This window comes from Caretta caretta, chromosome 5 (genome assembly GCF_965140235.1).
Source record: "Caretta caretta isolate rCarCar2 chromosome 5, rCarCar1.hap1, whole genome shotgun sequence".
Classification (NCBI taxonomy): domain Eukaryota; kingdom Metazoa; phylum Chordata; order Testudines; family Cheloniidae; genus Caretta; species Caretta caretta.
The window spans coordinates 79,309,859-79,328,960 of record NC_134210.1 but is presented as its reverse complement, the minus strand read 5'-3'; the positions used below and the strand labels follow the sequence as shown (position 1 = coordinate 79,328,960).

The 19,102-nt window shown below is 41.2% G+C and overlaps 1 protein-coding gene across 5 annotated transcripts in view; it reads left to right on the top strand.

The window, feature by feature from the left end:
- CEP120 (centrosomal protein 120) overlaps window positions 1-19,102 on the top strand; it is a 78,145-nt gene that overhangs the window by 17,689 nt on the left and 41,354 nt on the right. For all 5 annotated transcript variants that reach the window (XM_048849380.2, XM_048849382.2, XM_048849381.2 and 2 more), the window contains exons 7-11: window positions 1,626-1,853; window positions 2,110-2,326; window positions 7,681-7,858; window positions 9,133-9,282; window positions 10,221-10,403. In XM_048849380.2, the coding sequence (XP_048705337.1) occupies window positions 1,626-1,853; window positions 2,110-2,326; window positions 7,681-7,858; window positions 9,133-9,282; window positions 10,221-10,403 (956 nt within the window). The remainder of the gene's footprint in view (window positions 1-1,625; window positions 1,854-2,109; window positions 2,327-7,680; window positions 7,859-9,132; window positions 9,283-10,220; window positions 10,404-19,102) is intronic.

The window sequence follows — 19,102 nt, the reverse complement described above, 5'->3', positions numbered from 1 at the left end:
ATGAAGTAGACTTCAAAATCAATAATGTTATATAGATTGCTAATCTTTTGTCTTGTCATGTTTAAGCTTATTGCGTAATATTTAAAAACCCCTCTTAGAGCTTATTCTGCTCCTGTCGAAGTCAATAGAAAAATTGGCAAATGGAAGTAGGAGTGGTCCTAAGTGAGACAATTGATTAGAGAGTCACATAGCAGACATAACACATTTTGTCCTTTTTATTAGTCTGTTCTTTAAATGTGAAGCATAGAGTTGATTTTATAGGTTTTTTCCTGTTGTACATCTTCTCTACTGGACTATACAGTATTTTTTTTTAATTTTATATTTTAAACCATTTTAATTGGTTTTAAATAATATTACTCTGTACCTAAAATTATTTCGGATTGTTGCATTTCACAATTGAATAGTATTTGTTTACAAAGAGTCTTTAAATTTATATTTCTGTAGATAAGACTGTGCTGAGCTGGCATATTAGAATTTAACCTTGATGACGTCCTGCCTTGATACAGAGTATTTTGTATGTCTGGCTTTTTTTTCTTTTTTCTTTATCATTTTAAAAGAACTAATGCGTATTGTAAAAACTTTGAAATAAGCATAGAAGCCTGGATCCTCATCTGGTCTGTATTGGTGTCATTCCATTGGTATGAATGGAACAATTCATCTGCTTAAAGTTAAGCACATACTTGCTTGCTTTGCTGAATGGATGTCAGAGTGCTTTGCACCATTCAAGGCCTTCATCATTTGCTACAAAGGCATATTTATTGTTAAGGAAGATCAGATTTATTGATAGGGTTTAACAAAGACAAGAAAGAATAGCTGCTGTTTTTCTCCAGGGAAACTTTTGTTTGGTATATACATTAAAAAGGAGCTCATGTTATGAGACTAGATATGCTTAAGTGCACTTCTTAGGACCAGACTTTACTCCGGGTGTGCAAAGCAGCAAATTCTTCTTGAAATCAACAAGAGTTGTGTGCACATATTTGAGCACAGAATAATAACCCTAAGCCAGGAATTAAAGAGCTCTAGACTTCCCCTGGTAGTTCATAAAGTCTTTATTGTTAGGATAATCCACATACTTCAACATACCTTTTTGCCTTTGTATATGGCTGTCTACACAACGCAGCTTTTAGTGACACAGCTGTGCTGCTACAGCCGTGCCGCTAAAAGGCGCACACTGTAGCCACTGTTCGTTGGCTCTCCTGCCAACAAAAAACTTCCACCTCCAACTCCTGCCGACAAAACGCTGTTCACGCTGGCGCTTGTCATCGGCAAACCTTTTGTCTTTCGGGGGTGTGGGGTTTTATTTATTTATTTTTTTTTTAATCTTTCACTTGCCAGTGTGGACATAGGCTATGGCACTGTGGTGTAGATAATTGTGTATCTTGGCTATCTACTACAGTACCTGCTCTGAGAGAACCCTTGCCTAGGTTGATACAGAGATTTTAGGGTCTATTTACACCACTCCAGCCCTTTACTCAGCGTAAAGAGACTGGAGGGGGCTGGATCTCACTCTTAATCTTTTTTTTTCTTCACTCCTTTTTAGAAAGAGGTTCAGTTTCAGACATTGGCAGTGGGAGATATGTATTTATATCTCAAAGTTCTTTTCTGAGCACTTCTTTTTACAATAGATCCATCTTTGCTGTGGGGACCAGTCTCTTGGAAGCACTGAAATACCACTAACTGGATTGCTGAAGAAAGGAAATGTGGAGATTGATCAGCACCCTGTGGCAGTTGAAGGGGCATTCAACCTTGTCCCACCAAATAGAGCCAAGCAAAAATTGCCACCATTGGCCTTAGATATGGCTCCTACTGTTGGGGTATCAGTAACCCTACAAAAGGAAGGCATAAATACCCAGGTACAATCCACTCATTTAGATTGTGATTCAGCTACTGTTCTAAAAGATAAAAAATAAGTGACTTTGTTGAATCAGATTTTACATTTTAAATCATGAAAAGAAAAGCCTGAAAGAACAAGCTACAGTATATTTTTTACTCTTTTTACAGCTCTATCTCTGTTTTCCATGCCATAAGAGTAATCTTAAATTCTGTAAATATAGTACAGAGTTTTTCAGTGCGAACTATGATTAATAAGAAAATTTGTATTTTGTTCAGTCATTGATCCACTTAGACCTTCAGACTGAGCCAGAACACTCGCATAAAAGAGTTTTGTCTCCCACACGGGATAAAACAAAGAGCTCAGAGCAAAGATCTCAGAGCGCCCCTTCTGCCCCACTTCAGAATGGCCATTCTCCTCCCACAAAAGATGAAGCAACAGAGAGCGAAGTAGAAAGTCTTCAATATGACAGGGGCGCAAAACTAAACAAAAAAGGTAGGTGATTTATAATTACGAATATTGATCGGCATAAACCAACTATTCTTAAATGTTTTCATAGCACAACACGCAGATTACCTCCTGGACTCATCCTCTCCCATTTGTGATCGTATAAAAATATTGTTAGAGCATACCGGGGTGTAATCAGGAAGGCCAAGGCACGATTGGAGTTGCAGCTAGCAAGGGATGTGAAGGGTAACAAGAAGGGTTTCTACAGGTATGTTAGCAACAAGAAGAAGGTCAGGGGAAGTGTGGGACCCTTACTGAATGAGGGAGGCAACATAGTGACAGATGATGTAGAAAAAGTGGAAGTACTCAAAGCTTTTTTTTGCCTCGGCCTTCACAGACAAGGTCAGCTCCCAGACTTCTGCACTGGGCAACACAGTATGAGGAGGCGGTGAGCAGCCCTCGGTGGTGAAAGAACAGGTTAAGGACTGTTTAGAAAAGCTGGACATGCACAAGTCCATGGGTCCAGATCTAAAGCATCCAAGGGTGCTTAGGGAGTTGGCTGATGTGATTGCAGAGCCATTGGCCATTATCTTTGAAAATTCGTGGTGATCAGGGGAGGTCCCAGACAATTGGAAAAAGGCAAATATAGTGCCCATATTGAAGAAAGAGAACCCAGGGAACTGCAGACCAGTGAGCCTCACGTCAGTCCCTGGAAAAATCATGGAGCAGGTCCTCAAGGAATCGATTCTGGAGGAGAGGAAGGTGGATCAGGAACAGTCAACATGGATTCACCAAGGGCAAGTCATGCCTGACCAACCTGATTGCCTTCTATGATGAGATAACTGGCTCTGTGGATATGGGAGAAGTGGTGGATGTGATACATCTTGACTTTAGCAAAGCTTTTGGTACGGTCTCCCACAGTATTCTTGCTAGCAAGTTAAAGAAGTATGGATTGGATGAATGGACTATAAGGTGGATAGAAAGCTGGCTAGATTGTCAGGCTCAATGGGTAGTGATCAATGGCTTGATGTCTAGTTGGCAGCCGGTATCAAGCTGAGTGCCCCAGGGGTTGGTCCTGGGGCAGGTTTTGTTCAACATCTTTGTTAATGATCTGGATGATGGGATGAATTGCACCCTCACCAAGTTTGCAGATGACACTAAGCTGGGGAGATGGGGGAGAGGTAGATATGCTGGAGGGTAGGGATTGGGCCAAAAGAAATCTGATGAGGTTCAACAAGGACAAGTGCAGAGTCCTTCACTTAGGAAGGAAGAATCCAATGCACTGCTACAGACTAGGGACCGAGTGGTTAAGCAGCAGTTCTGCAGAAAAGGACCTGGGGAGTACAGTGGACGAGAAGCTGGATATGAGTCAACAGTGTGCTCTTGTTGCCAAGAAGGCCAACGGCATATTGGGCTGTATTAATAGGAGCATTGCTAGCAGATCAAGGGAAATGACTATTCCCCTGTATTCGGCACTGGTGAGGCCACACCTGGAGTATTGTGTCCAGTTTTGGGCCCCCCACTACAGAAGGGATGTGGACAAATTGGAGAGAGCCCAGTGGAGGGCAATGAAAATGATTAGTGGGCTGGGGCACATGACTTACAAGGAGAGGCTGAGGGAACTGGGGTTATTTAAACTGTAGAAGAGAAGAGTGAGGGGGGATTTGATAGCAGCCTTCAACTAACTGAACGGGGATTCCAAAGAGAATGGAGCTAGGCTTTTTCTCAGTGGTGGCAGATGACAGAACAAGAAGCAATGGTCTCAAGTTGCAGTGGGGGAGGTCTAGGTTGGATATTAAAAAACACTGTTTCACTAGGAGGGTGGTGAAGCACTGGAATGGGTTACCTAAGGAAGTGGTGGAATCTCCATCCTTAGAGGTTTTTAAGGCCTGGCTTGACAAACCCCTGGCTGGGATGATTTAGTTAGTGTTGGCTCTGCTTTGAGCAGGGAATTAGACGAGATGACCTTCTGAGGTCTCTTCCAACCCTAATATTCTATGATTCTATATCCTTGTGGCAAATAAGAATTGCTTATGTGGAAAAAAATATTAGTTAATGTATTCTAGCTGCCTTTTTAATGTGTGTTAGCAGCTGAAAATAAGTAGAAGAGCCAGCCCCAAGTAACCAGTGCACTGTAGACCACTAGTGGTCCATGGACAGCAGTTAGACCAGCAATGCCACGAATGTCTAAAGACCTTTCTCTGAATTTGGGAATTGGTGGGTTAGAGATTTTAGATAAAAATCTTTTAAGATACTTTCTTGAATTTGTTTGAAGAGTAGGTGAAAAGGTCTGACGTGAAAAAATACTTTAAATGGGGAAGGAGAGGAGGAGCGTAGGATATTTAACCCTGAAGTTCTATTAAGAGGGATTAGATTTAATTGATTTTTACTAAATATTGACCATTATGGAAGCCCCAGTCTTGGTTACTTGAGTTGAATTTTCCCATTTTCTACTGTGTGTGGAGGGAGTAGGAAGAAGAAGAAAAACCTATTGCCTTTTAAAAATCAGTTTTCTTGTCATCAGTAACTACAGTCATTATTGTACACTAATCATAACTGTGTGGTTATTGCATCCAGTCACTGCAGGGTAGAATGAAGGTGGATTGGGTGCCTTAATTATGTATTTCTATACTTGAATATATCTAGATTTCTTTTGAGTTAATCTTAACTCTGAATTACCTGGGTTTGCAATGCTTGATTTTGAGGTAATTCAACATCTCTGCAATTTGTTTTACTCTTAAGTTACTGATGTGTACTCATCCTTAACTCTGGGTTTACATAGTTTTTATCAGGGAATCAACCAGAATGAATTGAGTTATTTTACTAAATAAAATAACCTAAACTACATCGGACAAAACAAATGAAGGGGGGAAAAATACATTTTTTTAATAGGTACGGTTCTTGATTTTTATTTTCTCACTCACTTACTCACATCACTTTTCCCCAGTCCCTGGTGCAAAATAATAAGACCTTATTGTAACAAAACAATATGAACATTTGCTTTTATACGTGTTCTAAAGCTGGCTGGAGTTCTTTGAAATTTGGACAAAAATGGAAACACAATGTTCATGACTTTTTTTGACCAGCTCAGTGAGTAATTACTTTCCCAATTGTAGGCCACTTGGTGTCTGAGAACACATCTATGACTATAAATGTACATTAATTCGTCTGTAGATTACCTGGACAATACCAAGTACCACAAACATAAAGCATTTTTGATATTGCCCAAACATTCAGCGATAGCATAAAAACAGACAAAGGAGTCCCAACAAGGGTGTGGGTGGGGTGATCCAACAGGGATATTTGTATTTAATAAAATAAAAATCAAAGAACAAAGCCCAGAAGAGACAGTGACACTGTCTGTTGACTATTACTCAAGAGTTCTCAAAGAGTCCAAAGAGGCATATTAGTCAAGCAATATGATTGGCGAAACATCCCAAGACAGTGGAATCAACAAGGACTCAAGTTTATTTGCTAAATGGCTTCTTGTTTCTTGGCTTTCTGGGAATGGTCCTATACCATACTACAGGGGGGAAACTCTGGGTCTCGATTCTGCTCCCTTTATTCAGGCAATAGTCCTTTAATCGTTAATAGAGTTTCTGTAAGAAAAGTCAGCAGGATTGGGCCCTTAATGTGAAACATAAAAAGGGAAAAAATCATGAGCACAGGAGTCAATCTATAGTTATGAGGGAAACTGCAGGGTTGTATTTGCTGGCTGGTGGTTTTTTTTGTTTTTTATAATATACATTTTTGCAAGGGTGGAAGTAGTTTATTCCTAAGTCATTTCACAATTATCTTTCAGAGCTGATGGTTGAATCTTGCAAAGAAGTTAACAAACGAGTGAAGGGCTAGCAGTTTTCAAATCTCAGAGCAGAGCAAAGTCACCTTTACAGTCAGAGCTGCAAAATTCATGTAATGCTCACTAATGTTCAGTCACAGAGAACTCTAATCAATGCAACTCTGTTTAAAAACTGAAAATAGACGTATTTGTTTCCATATACCCCTGAAAATGTCAACTTTTTTGCTTAGATTCATTCTTTAAAATTGTAAGTTGCTACAGATTTGTAATGTGTGTCATGACCTCTGATTCCTGTCCGGTCATTTTGGCTACATAGTGCAATTAATGAATCTTTTCAATAAAGGGTAAAATACTAGATTTTTTTAACTGCCCTCAAACTGTTTTCAGTGGATCCCTCTATATATTGAATAGCGTACTTTGAAAGCCATCATATTTAGCTTTCTCCTGTACCTTTTTTATATTGCTACTTTTAATGCTACAAAACACCAGCTAGCAGAAGATGGATGAGTTTTTCTTTATTTTACCTCTTTATTAGTATGAGACCCATCTTCAAAAATATGACAGAAAATTGCACCAGATTTGAAAGACCAAAAGCAGAAGAACCAGTGTTTAAGGATATGCTGTAGTAACAAAAGTAGTTTCAATTATAAAAGATAACCCTGTCACTATCTTAGATCATAAAATAGGTTGAGGAGTGAATAAACATATCTTTTGAGATTTGAAGAAGCCATGCCTTGATAGTCTCATTCATCAAACCCACAACTTGACCTGCTGTCAGCTCCCTGGAGAAGCATTTGGAAAGGTAGCATGTAGATGGTAGGGCATGGACTGGAACTCAGGAGGCCTGGCTGGCCGGCTGCTGGATCTTGGGCAAGACGCCCAATCTTTCTGTGCCTCAGTTTTCCCACCTGTAAAATGGAAATAAAACTTCTCTGAAGTGCTTTGAGATCTGAGGATGAAAAGCTCTATATAAGAGAGAGGCATTATTACTTAATCTAAGAACTTTCATTTCACACCCAGGGCAAGCCTGAGAGTTTGCTTCTTTCCAAGCAAAGGATCTACCCAGACTATTTATCTGATACTTCATCCCTTCAAGGAAAGCTTTTACAATCTGTCCATCTATTTTCCTTGGTAATTTGCAAGTGGCTAACATGCTATTTTATTGTACATACTTACTAAACTCTTAATAGGTGTTTTTTTTACAAGTTTTGATGCTCCCTAAAATCTAAAATTAGTGCCAAAAGACCCTCTTCTTTACCTGTTTTGTCAAATTGAATATACTTACCAGTGCTATAAGTAATGAATGCCCATTTTAAAGTGGATGGTAAAGTAGCCTCCCATTTGATATATCTTCTCATACACACTGTAAAGCTATGATCATATGGGATTTTATCTTTCCAAATGATTTTCTCTACTTGAAAAGTAGTAACTTAAAAATTGGAATGCCATTTCTCACATCTAATGTAATTTAGATTGTAGAGTGTTTCAGAGTGGCAACCTGTCTGTTCCCATTTAAAGTGCCAGGCATGTCATTGTATCATGTATAAATAATGTTATTTTGGACAAAATGGAGGATAAAACACCTTGTATTTTGTATTTTCAGCCTTGAATGCTCTAGCACCTGTTTCTCAGTCCCACCCCGGAGCTGCGTCCAATGCTTCTGAGTCTGCTTCGGGGCAAAAAATTGCAGTTCCAGCAGCATCGCATCATTTTTGCTTTTCAATAGATTTACAGAGTATTCACAATCTAGAGGCTGGGTTTCCAGTCAATTGCATTTTAAGGTATGATATATTTTAGCTGATGACCTTACCGTAAGAAAGGGTATTGGGTTTTGTTTTGTTTTTTGTTTTTGTCCCTCTTCCACCCCCATTTTAAAAAACTACACACGGTTTGGAATATTGGTAGCACAGGCAACCTGATGCCTTCTCAAGTAGCAGCCTTTCAGTGGTGGGCAAAACACTTTGAAGAGTTAGGGTTGCTCATAACAAATGAAAGTTGAGAGAGTTCTAGTAGTGTATAAAACATAGTATGTACTTATATTGGATTTTCCGATTGTGCCTATCACTTGAAAATTTCAGACCATGTGATATAGACTGTCACTCAACCCTAAGAAAAGAAAGGAAGATTGTTTGTTTCTTAGGTTCAAGTCATTTTTAGTCTCGAGTGGGATCTTCTGGATTGTAAGGGAACACACCCTCCCACCTAATTTCTAAATGGAAGAAGAGGTAGAGAAAATGCACTCCAGTACAGCAGATCTCAAATTGTCATCGTGCATCACATGTGAGCATTTCTTTTAGTAGTTAAGACAGAATATTTTTTTCCTATTTAGTATATTCCAAAATAATTGTGCTGATGACAGAGATGATTTTTCTTCAAAGACCCAAAGAGCAAACAAATATTCTAACTAACAAGTTGATATGCATCATCAGTTACGTTTTCAGTGAAGGTCTAAACTAACTTTTTAAACAGCAGTATTTACGTACACAACCAGAGAAAGTTGGACTTTTATCAGCAGCAGGAGCTTAAGCAGCTTTTTCAAATACAGATCTGGAATGGAGTAGAAATCTAAATTTCTTATTGGCTTGTGGGGTTTTTTTTGTTTTGTTTAAGGGCTTATTGTTTTCAGGGTTTGAATGTAATTGTTTGTAGGTAACATCCAATTTAAATACTTGTTGATATCTGCAATCTAAGTCAGATATGAAAATTCCTTTTCCCCCACACCCTTACAGAAACTAGATGCTATAGAAGGCTAAAATGTTAAATATAACTTTCATAGTCCTGAAGATTAGCAATAACTATAAAGGGCACTTGTGTTCAAATGACAATAAACTTTGGCTCTGACTCTGCTGTTAACATAAATGGGAGCTGCTGACCATCAAGGACCAAATTCTGATGTTGGATATGCTTGTACAACTGACATCTGTACATGTATATTCCAAAAGTAGAATTTGGTCCTAACCTTCTCGCGTCATCAACTGATGATGATGATTTTCCTTGACTTTCTTGCCTACAAGAATATGACGAGTTCAATTTGCCTTTTCTATTTTCTCATTAGGTACTCGTATCCATTTTTTGGTAGTGCAGCACCTATTATGACAAACCCTCCTGTAGAAGTGAGAAAAAACATGGAAGTTTTTCTACCCCAGTCCTATTGTGCATTTGATTTTGCAACTATGCCTCATCAGCTTCAGGACACCTTCTTCAGGTAGCACTTGTATTTTTATTTTATTACACGAAGCATTATTTAACTGTTTTTAATATAGAAAATATTTGTAAATCCTAAGCTTTTTAATTTAGTGTCTTAGAATAATTTGTGTAAAAGAGAAATCCAGCAGTTAGTAACCAAGAATACCTAAGATATTATTTTTCTTGCCATTTGAGGCTGTATAGTCTAGCATATAAGGATCAGATTGTGCAAACTTTACTCATATTTGTGAACATTTACTTAAACAGGAAATGTGGTGATATCAATTGGAGCATCTGTTTGGGTAAATTCTTATCAAAGTAAAGGCTACATGATGTAGCCTGGAAAAAAAACAGTTTTGCTTTCGCAGAATCATAGTAAGTTTTCTAGGTGTGTAACCTACGCTAGCTGGACTTGGAGTCTGGCAATCAAACTAGCCATAACCTGTGAAACATAGTTGCTGTAAGGATTAGAAAAATGAAATTGTTTGTAGTGGAATGTTTCCCCACTACATTGCTCCCTTTCTGTAGGCATGTGAATAAGGTGGAGAATAGCTTTCATACATACTCCCACCATAAAGCCTAAAACAAAGTGGCATTTTGGAATGAAGGGTAGAGGAGAGAGGTTTTGTAGATGCAGTAAATAAATCATGATTGGTATTTTCAGAAATGGAAAAGGCCTATAAGATCATCCAATCCATCACCATGTCAGTGCAGGATTGTTCTCTGTATAGAAACTGGAACAGGGTAGCGATCTAGCCAAAGTGACGGAATGAAGGAGAAGATGCAGAGTTGTGAGTCAGCCTTTTTCCTGTGGGAATGAAAGGTATCAAGGGTATATTTATGCTGTAGTAAGAATGAGCTAGATTGGTTTGGGAAGTTATTTCTTGCTTTTCCATGTAGGTGAATGTTATCTTTTTGTCTGGCCTACTGATACTAAAATACTCTTCTGTATTTCAGGTTACCACTGCTGGTTGAATTGTGGCACAAAGATAAAATGACTAAAGACATACTTCTGGGAGTTGCCAGGCTGCAGCTTTCAAATGTTTTGGGCTTGGAAAAAACCCGATTCTTGGGTACTAATGGTGAACAGTGTTGGCGTCAGACCTGTAGTGAAACAGTTGGTGTTATGGCAGCACAAGGGTAAAACCTTTTTTTAAAAAAAAAAAAAAAAATATATATATATATAGTTTGCATTACAGCATGTCTTACCTTTTTAATTTTATTTGTTTAATATTTTCTTCTGATAAAAGATTTCCTTCCTCCCTCTATTTACCCCTTATCCTACTTTGAAAACCTTTTACTCTTAACTTACATTTAAATCATTAGGTCAGATGCTTGAAAGAGAGAGAACTTTACATTCATTGAATTTTATGAATAACTGTAATACATACTGTCATGGTATTGGGTTGATTTTTTTTTTCCATGTTTTAACAACTTTACAGAATTTCTATATAGAAAAATGTACCTATTATAACTTGATATTCAAAGTGCTGTAGAAACTTAAAGTATTGCTGAAATTTCTGGTAAAATTTGAAAATAGGTAAGAAATGTATGACAGTCCAAAGAAATATTCAGTTGAGCTGCTCTTTGAAGGGATTCTATCATCCTTGTAGGTCAGATTGGGCCCCCAACTTAAATTTTTGTAAAACCAAGCCCTGGTCTACACTACAAGTTTAGGTGGAATTTAGCAGCGTTGAACCAGATTTAACCCTGCACCCATCCACACAACGAAGCCATTTTTGTCGACTTAATGGGCTCTTAAAATCCACATCTGTACTCCTCCCCAATGAGGGGATTAGCACTGAAATCTACATCGCCAGGTCGAATTTGGGTTAGTGTGAACGTAATTCAACGGTATTGGCCTCCGGGAGCTATCTCAGAGTGCTCCATTGTGACCACTGTGGACAGCGCTCTCAACTTGGCTGCACGGGCCAGATAGACAGGAAAAGCCCTGCAAACTTTTGAATTTCATTTCCTGTTTGGCCAGTGTGGCAAGCTGATCTGCACAAGTGACTGTGCAGACATCATCAGCAGAGGTGACCATGGAGACCCAGAATTGCAAAAGAGCTCCAGCATGGACCGAACGGAAGCTCCTGGATCTGATCGCTGTATGGGGAGACGAATCTGTGCTATCAGAACTCCATTCCAAAAGATGAAATGCCAAAATATTTGAAAAAATCTCCAAGGGTATGAAGGACAGAGGCTATCACAGGGACCCGCAGCAGTGCCCCATGAAACTTAAGGAGCTTTGGCATGCCTACCAAAAAACCCAAGAGGCAAACGCCCGCTCGGGGTCAGAGCCCCAGTCATGCCGCTTCTGTGATGAGCTGCCTGCAATTCCAGGGGGTGCCCCTACCACTGCCCCACCCCTGTATGTGGACTCCTGCAAGGGGGGAAGTCTGACGCCAACAGGGATGAGGATTTTGGGGATGAGGAAGATGATAGCGCACACCAGGCAAGTGGAGAAACCGTTCTCCCCAACGGCCAGGAACTGTTTATCACCCTGGATCCAATACCCTCCCAAGCCGGGCTCCCGGACCTTGAAGACTGAGAAGGCAGCTCTGGTGAGTGTACCTTTGTAAATGTAATACACTGTTTAAAAGCAAGCGTGTTTAATGATTACTTTGCCCTGAAGACTTGGGATGCATTCGCGGCCAGTACAGCTACTGGAAAAATCTGTTAGCATGTCTGGGGATGGGGCGGAATTTCTCCAGGGACATCTCAATGAAGCTGTCCTTGAGGTACTCCCAAAGCTTTTGCAAAAGGTTTCTGGGGAGGGCAGCCTTATTGCGTCCTCAATGGTAGGACGCTTTTTACCACAGCAGGCCAGTAGCTTGTAGTCTGGAATCATTGCATAAGAAAGCATGGCAGCATGTGGTCCAGGTGTTTGCTGGCATTCAAGCAACATCTGTTCTTTATCTCTCTTTGTTATCCTCAGGAGAGTGATATCCCTCATGGTCACCTGGTTGAAATAGGGGAATTTTATTCAGGGGACATCAGAGGTGGCTGTTCCTGCTGGGCTGTTTGCCTGTGGCTGAAAAGAAATTATCCCCAGTGTTAGCCATGTGGTGGGGGGAGGGGTGAAGCGATCATCCCAGAGAAGTGTAAGTGTGTGTGCGCACGGGAGGGGGGTTAGTTGGGTTTGTGCTGCATGTTAACCCAAAAACATCAGCCCCTCCTTTTTTAAATGGCCAATGTGTCAATTTTCAGTTTTACTCTCCCTTTTTTTCCCTCCCACAGCTGCAAATGTTTCAGCGCTGTGACTAGCATCTCCGTCCCAGAGGCTAGCGCAGATAAGAAGACGAAAAAACACACTCGCGATGAAATGTTCTTTGAGCTCATGCAGTCCACTCAAACTGACAGAGCCCAGCAGAATGTGTGGAGGCAGACAATGGCAGAGTCCAGGAAAGCACAAAATGAACGCAAGGGCAGATGGCTGGAGCAACAGGAGAGGTGGCGGCAGCGTGATGAAAGGAGGCAGGATGCAATGCTGAGGCTACTGGAGGATCAAACTGATTTGCTCCAGTGTATGGTGGAGCTGCAGGAAAGGCACAGACTGCCACTGCAGCCCCTGTGTAATCAACCGCCCTCCTCCCCAAGTTCCGTAGTCTCCTCACCCAGATGCCCAAGAATGTGGGGGGCGGGAGAGTCTCTGGGCACCCAATCACTCCACCCCAGAGGACTGCCCAAGCAACTGAAGGCTGGCATTCAATAAGTTTTGAAGTGCAGAGTGGCCTTGTCCTTCCCTCCTCCACCACCCCTCCCAGGCTACCTTGGCAGTTATCCCCCTATTTGTGTGACGAATTAATGAAGAATGCACGAATTTGAAACAACAATGACTTAATTGCCTCTGCAAGTGGTGATCAAAGCAGGGGCGGGCGGTTGGCTTACAGGGAAGTAGAGTGAACCAGGGGAGCGGGTTTTCATCAAGGAGAAAGAAACAGAACTGTCACACCATAGCCTGGTCAGCCATGAAACTGGCTTTCAAAGCTTCTCTGATGTGCAGCATGCCCTGCTGTGCTCTTGTAACCGCGCTGGTGTCTGGCTGCATGTAATCTGCTGCCAGGAGATTTGCCTCAACTTCCCACCCTGCCATAAACGTCTCCCCTTACTCTCACAGATATTGTGGAGCACACAGCAAGCAGTAATAACAATGGGAATATTGGTTTCACTGAGGTCTAACCGGGTCAGTAAACTGCGCCAGCTTTTAAACGTCCAAATGCACATTCTACCACCATTCTGCACTTGCTCAGCCTATAGTTGAACAGCTCGTGACTACTGTCCAGGCTGCCTGTGTATGGCTTCATGAGCCATGGCATTAAGGGGTAGGTTGGTTCCCCAAGGATAACTATAGGCATTTCAACATCCCCCAACAGTTATTTTCTGGTCTGGAAAGTAAGTCCATTGCTGCAGCTGTTCATACAGACCAGAGTTCCTGAAGTTGCAAACATCATGTACCTTTCCCAGCCATCCTACGTTGATGTTGGTGAAACGTCCCTTGTGATCCACCAGTGCTTGCAGCACCGTTGAAAAGCACCCTTTTGCTTTATGTACTGGCTGACTTGGTGGTCCGGTCCCAAGATGGGGATATGGGTTCCATCTATGGCCCCACCACAGTTAGGGAATCCCATTGCAGCAAAGCCATCCACTATGAACTGCACATTTTCCAGAATCACTACCCATGATAGCAGCAGCTCAGTGATTGCATTGGCTACTTGGATAACGGGAACCCCCACAGTAGATTTGCCCACTCCAAATTGATTCCCGGCTGACCGGTAGCTGTCTGGCGTTGCAAGCTTCCAGAAGGCTATCACCACTCGCTTGTCAACTGTGAGGGCTGCTCTCAGCTTGGTGGTATTGCGCTTCAGGGCAGGGGAAAGCGAGTCACAAAGTTCCATGAAAGTGCCTTTATGCATGTGAAAGTTTCGCAGCCACTGGGAATCATCCCAGACCCGCAACACTATGCAGTCACACCAGTCTGTGCTTGTTTCACGGGCCCAGAATCTGCGTTCCATGGCACGAGCCTGTCCCATTGCCACCAGGATGTCCAATTTGTTGGGGCCCGTGCTTTGAGAGAAGTCTGTGTCCATTGTCTTCATCACTCTCGTCACCGCGCTGCCATCGCCACCTGCTTTTGCAGGTTCTGATTCTGCATATACTGCATGATAATGTGCGAGGTGTTTACAATGCTCATAACTGCCGTGGTGATCTGATCGGGCTCCATCCTTGCTGTGGTATGGCATCTGCAGGAGTGCAGAGTGGCAGCATAAGCAGTCGTTCAGTGACAATGGTTTGCAGATCTACTGCACCGTCTGCTGCCAGGACCCAACAGTTGCGTGGGCTGCATGCTTGCCGTGTTCTGGGGAGACAAGAGCAGCTGAGCAGTGTTGCAGCGGAAGCGGCCCTGCGAGACCAGCAGGAGAGCAGAGTGGCAGTGGAAGCAGTGGCTGACGACCTGGGAGGTGGATTCATGAGAGTAGAAGAGCAGAGTTGAAGCGGGAGCCCATGAGAGACAATATGGAGAAATTCGTAATTGAGACAAGAGCAGGAGAGTGGTAGCAGAAGCGGTGGTTCAATGACAACAGTTAACAGTGCTACTGCACTGTCTGCTGAAAGCAGTGTGGCGCCCACATGAAAAAAAGGCGCAAAACGATTGTCTGCTGTTCTTTTCACAGAGGGAGGGGCGACTGACGACATGTACCCAAAATCACCTGCAACAATGTTTTTGCCCCAGCAGGCATTGGGAGCTTAACCCAGAATTCCAATGGGCAGTGGAGACTGCGGGAACTGTGGGATAACTATCCACAGTGCAACGCTCCAAAAGTAGACGCTAGCCTCGGTACTGTGGATGCACTCCGCCGACTTAATGCGCTTAGTGGGAACCCACACAATCGACTGTATAAAATTGCTTTCTAAAAATCGACTTCTATAAATTCAACCTAATTTCATACCCCAAGATTTCACATACCCCAAGACTTCACAAAACTGATTGGAAAGCCAATATAAATATTTCTTGTAATTTGTATGTAAATAAACGTTCCCTTCTGGTGCTGTACAAATGATAGTACTAGAGTATGAGAAACTGAAACTTAAATTGACTAACTGTCATTTTCCAAGTTAAGAAATGCAAAGATAATCAGAACAAATAGTGAAAAGTAAATTTAGATTTATCTTTTTTTAATAATCTGAAGTGGTGTTAGTAACATGTGAGGATATTTTGAAAAATAAAAATATTTTAGGACAGTGTCCCTATTAATATCTGTAGACTATAAATATATTGAGAATCATGGACAGTTTCTCAATATTGCATTAAGTCACATTTTTCTTTTGCCTGGGAAACAGGCAGTTGGACAACAGTAACTTCAGGCACCATTAAGAGAGTGACAGAGCTGAAAATTCCCACTAATTATTTGTTTGGACAAGTTATGTTTTAAAAATGTTGTGGCTTTTACCTCCTGGAAATAATGTAGCCTATAGCTGGATGTAGTTTTTTCAGATCCAGCTGTAAACACAGCTGCATCCTCCTTCCATGCAAGTTATTAGGTCTGGGTCTGTTCTTAGCTGACAAAACATAGGCTGTAATTGTTGTTGGCTTTTTTCTCTGTCCCTACTTTTTTTGTTTGTTTGTTTGTTTGTTTTTTAAATTAGGATAAATACATCTTGGATTGCTCTTTTCATTTTGGAACATATTATTCTTTTAAAACTTCCCGGCTTGAGGCTGCCTGCCCAAAATGAATGTCACTTCCTCAGTATGAAACTTCAGAGTTATTATGATCAAAGCTTACAAACCTTTATATGTTTGTAATCTTGGGTGACTACAGAGAAGGAGTAGTAAAGTAAAATCCATTCATTAAGGCCTTCATTCAGGAAAGCACTTAAGCCTATGCTTAACTTTAAATATGTGCTTAAATCCCATTGACTTCAATGCAAATTAGCTATATGCTTGAGTGCTTTCCTGAATCAGAGTGCATGAGGTTTCATTTAGGTGTCCTAAATCAGTATTGTGATCTATAAGAAACTCAGCAGGAGTTCGTTAGACAGTGTCCTTTAGAGGACTTTCTAATAGTACAATAACTTATTAGAAATTCTCACATTTAGGGGCCTCAACCTTTACACATTATATAAAGTCTCAGTGAAATCAATGGGAGTTTTGCCATTAACTTCAATAAGGCAAGGATTTCACCCCTCGTTTGTAAATGTAACCGTATGTGTAGCTCTTTGCAGGATCATGGTCTAAATTATGACTTCCTTTATAGAATCAAATGGACTTTTCCACAAGAGTGAAAATTTCTGTTCAAAATGAAACACATGGCAATATTGTACAAAACTTAATCACTAATAGATGACACTTTCAAAATTGTAATTAGCATGTATTTTTACTGTGCAGTGAATTTTAGATACACTCTCATTTGACATAAAGTGTTCATTATTAGTACTACATGTTAATTTGATCATGTTCAAAGAGAGAATTTACCTTAACATCTCATCTTTTTATGTAAACTACTTACATTTAATATAACCTAGCAAAATAAAAATATTTTTGAATTTGTTTTCAGAAAATCAGAAGTTTAGACAATTCTGAGAAATTAATTTAATATATGCTTACTTACTCCACTCTCAAATGTAGTTAACTTTTTCCCTTGGAAAATAGAATATAACATAGGTGTAGTTTGACCTTTATATTTTCGGGGGCAGCTCCAGATAAGGTCAGTGGGGAGCGAGGGGGAATTCTGCACCTGCCCAAGGCTTGCAGTTTGCCAGAGGTGGGATGGGAGAGGGGCAACATGCCCCCTGCCCTCCCCAAACTACGCCTAAGGAATATAGCTGTTTAAAACCTTTTAAAAATATTTCAGTATCTCTTTTTTTAAACAATGCTGAATAAAGAAGGACTTGGATCAGAACATTTGATCCATTTGTACATGGTGGGGGAGCAGAGAGATTCTGTGAGGATGCAGGGTCAGGAAAATTCTTCTAACCTTCCCTTGCAAGTTACTCCATGACCACTACTACATATTCAGGCCTTCAGCAGACTCTATAACTTTTTATATGCCACCTTTTCCTGGAGGATTCAAATGGTAAATCAGCATTGTTGGCCACAAACACACACTGTACTAAAACAGCCCTTGATGTTAATGGTTGTTGCCTTCATGTCCACGGTGTCTATATGCATGCTTTTCTTATCTAAACATCCTCTTCTCATGTAAAAAAAACACTGGTTCCACTGCCTTCCACACCCAGAGGGATGGAGCAGGCAAAATTTTCTCCTTGGTTTAGTGGGCATCATTTATTCTCTGTGTACTCACAAATTGTAAAAAGTGCCTTTTTTTATTTCTAGAATAGTAAATCTCTTATTGAAGACACTTTGTTATTGTACTGAAACTGATATGCATTGTCATGAGACTCCCTAGATGGGGTTTAGATTTTCTTTATAGGATGTGGGAAGAAATAATTCCCCATTCTAAAGTGAGCATTAGGAACCTGCAAACTTCTCACTTGTGAATACATTCTGTATAAAACATATTTGAGACTGGGGCTTTGGAAGGAATAGTTCTCACTATCTCAGAGGAGGTAGCTGCTCTGATGAAACAAGAGGACAGTTAGTGAGAAAATGGTTGAGTTAAAATGTCAAGAGTTGAAAGTAGAAAAGATTGTTAAATTCAATGGGCAGGTGTATTGATTAAAAGAATAGTATTCAGGCATGTTGCTAAGTCAGAGGTGGGCAAACTACGTCCTGCAGACCACATTTGGGCCACGGGACCCTCCTGCCTGGTCCCTGAGCTCCTGGCCCGGGAGAATAGCCTCCGGCCCCTCCCCTGCTGTTCCACCTTCCCCGCAGCCTTCGCTCACTACGCTGCCAGCACAATGCTCTGGGCAGCAGCGCAGCTGCAGAGCCGCAGCCTGATCTGGTGCTCTGTGCTGTGCAGTGGCATGGCTGGCTCCAACTGGGCAGCACAGCTGCCTGTCCTGGTGCTCTGAGTGGCACAGCTGTAACGCCGCCAGCCGGGAACAGGGGTGGGGGGTGGATAGAGGGCAGGTGAGTTTGGGGTGTGGATATGGGTTGGGGCAGTCGGAGGTCCAGGGGGGCAGTCAGGAAGGAGGGGGAGGTTGGATGGGGTGACAGGGGGAAGTCAGGGGTGGGGTTCCCGGGGGCCATCAGGGGACAGGAAGCAGGGGAGGATGGATGGATGGAGCAGGGGTTCCTAGGGGGTTGGATGGGCAAGGGTTCCCAGGGGACCATCAAGGGGCAAGAAGCGGGGGGTCGGATAGGGGGCACAGCCTCCTCTAACCAGCCCTCCATACAATTTCAGAAACCCGATGTGGCCCTCAGGCCAAAAAGTTTGCTCACCCCTGTGCTAAGTAGTATACCGGTTATGTTAACTTTTTATAATTGATTTTTAAAAAGTTAGGCATACAATTGAATATAGGGTTCATGTAGTAAATTCAGTTGCAGAATACTTCGATCAAGTATATTTTTCAGTTTGGAGATTTAAGATTGTAGCCCCAGTTGAAGGATTAAGTCTTTTTGTAGTGTTATGTATAATAAGTTTTCTTTTTTTCCGTGATTTTTTTTTCTAAGGAGCAACAAACAGTCTTAACTGTTCTTGAAACAGTGATAGATTGTGTACTTATTACTGTAAGTTCTGTAAATTAATAGTGTTTTAGCACTCACATACAGCATGCTATGCTTTGGAAGAGATTCAAACAGACTACACTATAAACTTGAACGTTCAACCTTTTAGCCTTGCTGTTCTACACCACTTTGCCGTAAATGAACTACAATAAGTTTTTTTGGCAACTTCCAACAAAAATTAAAAAATAATCATTCTTATGTAATTTTT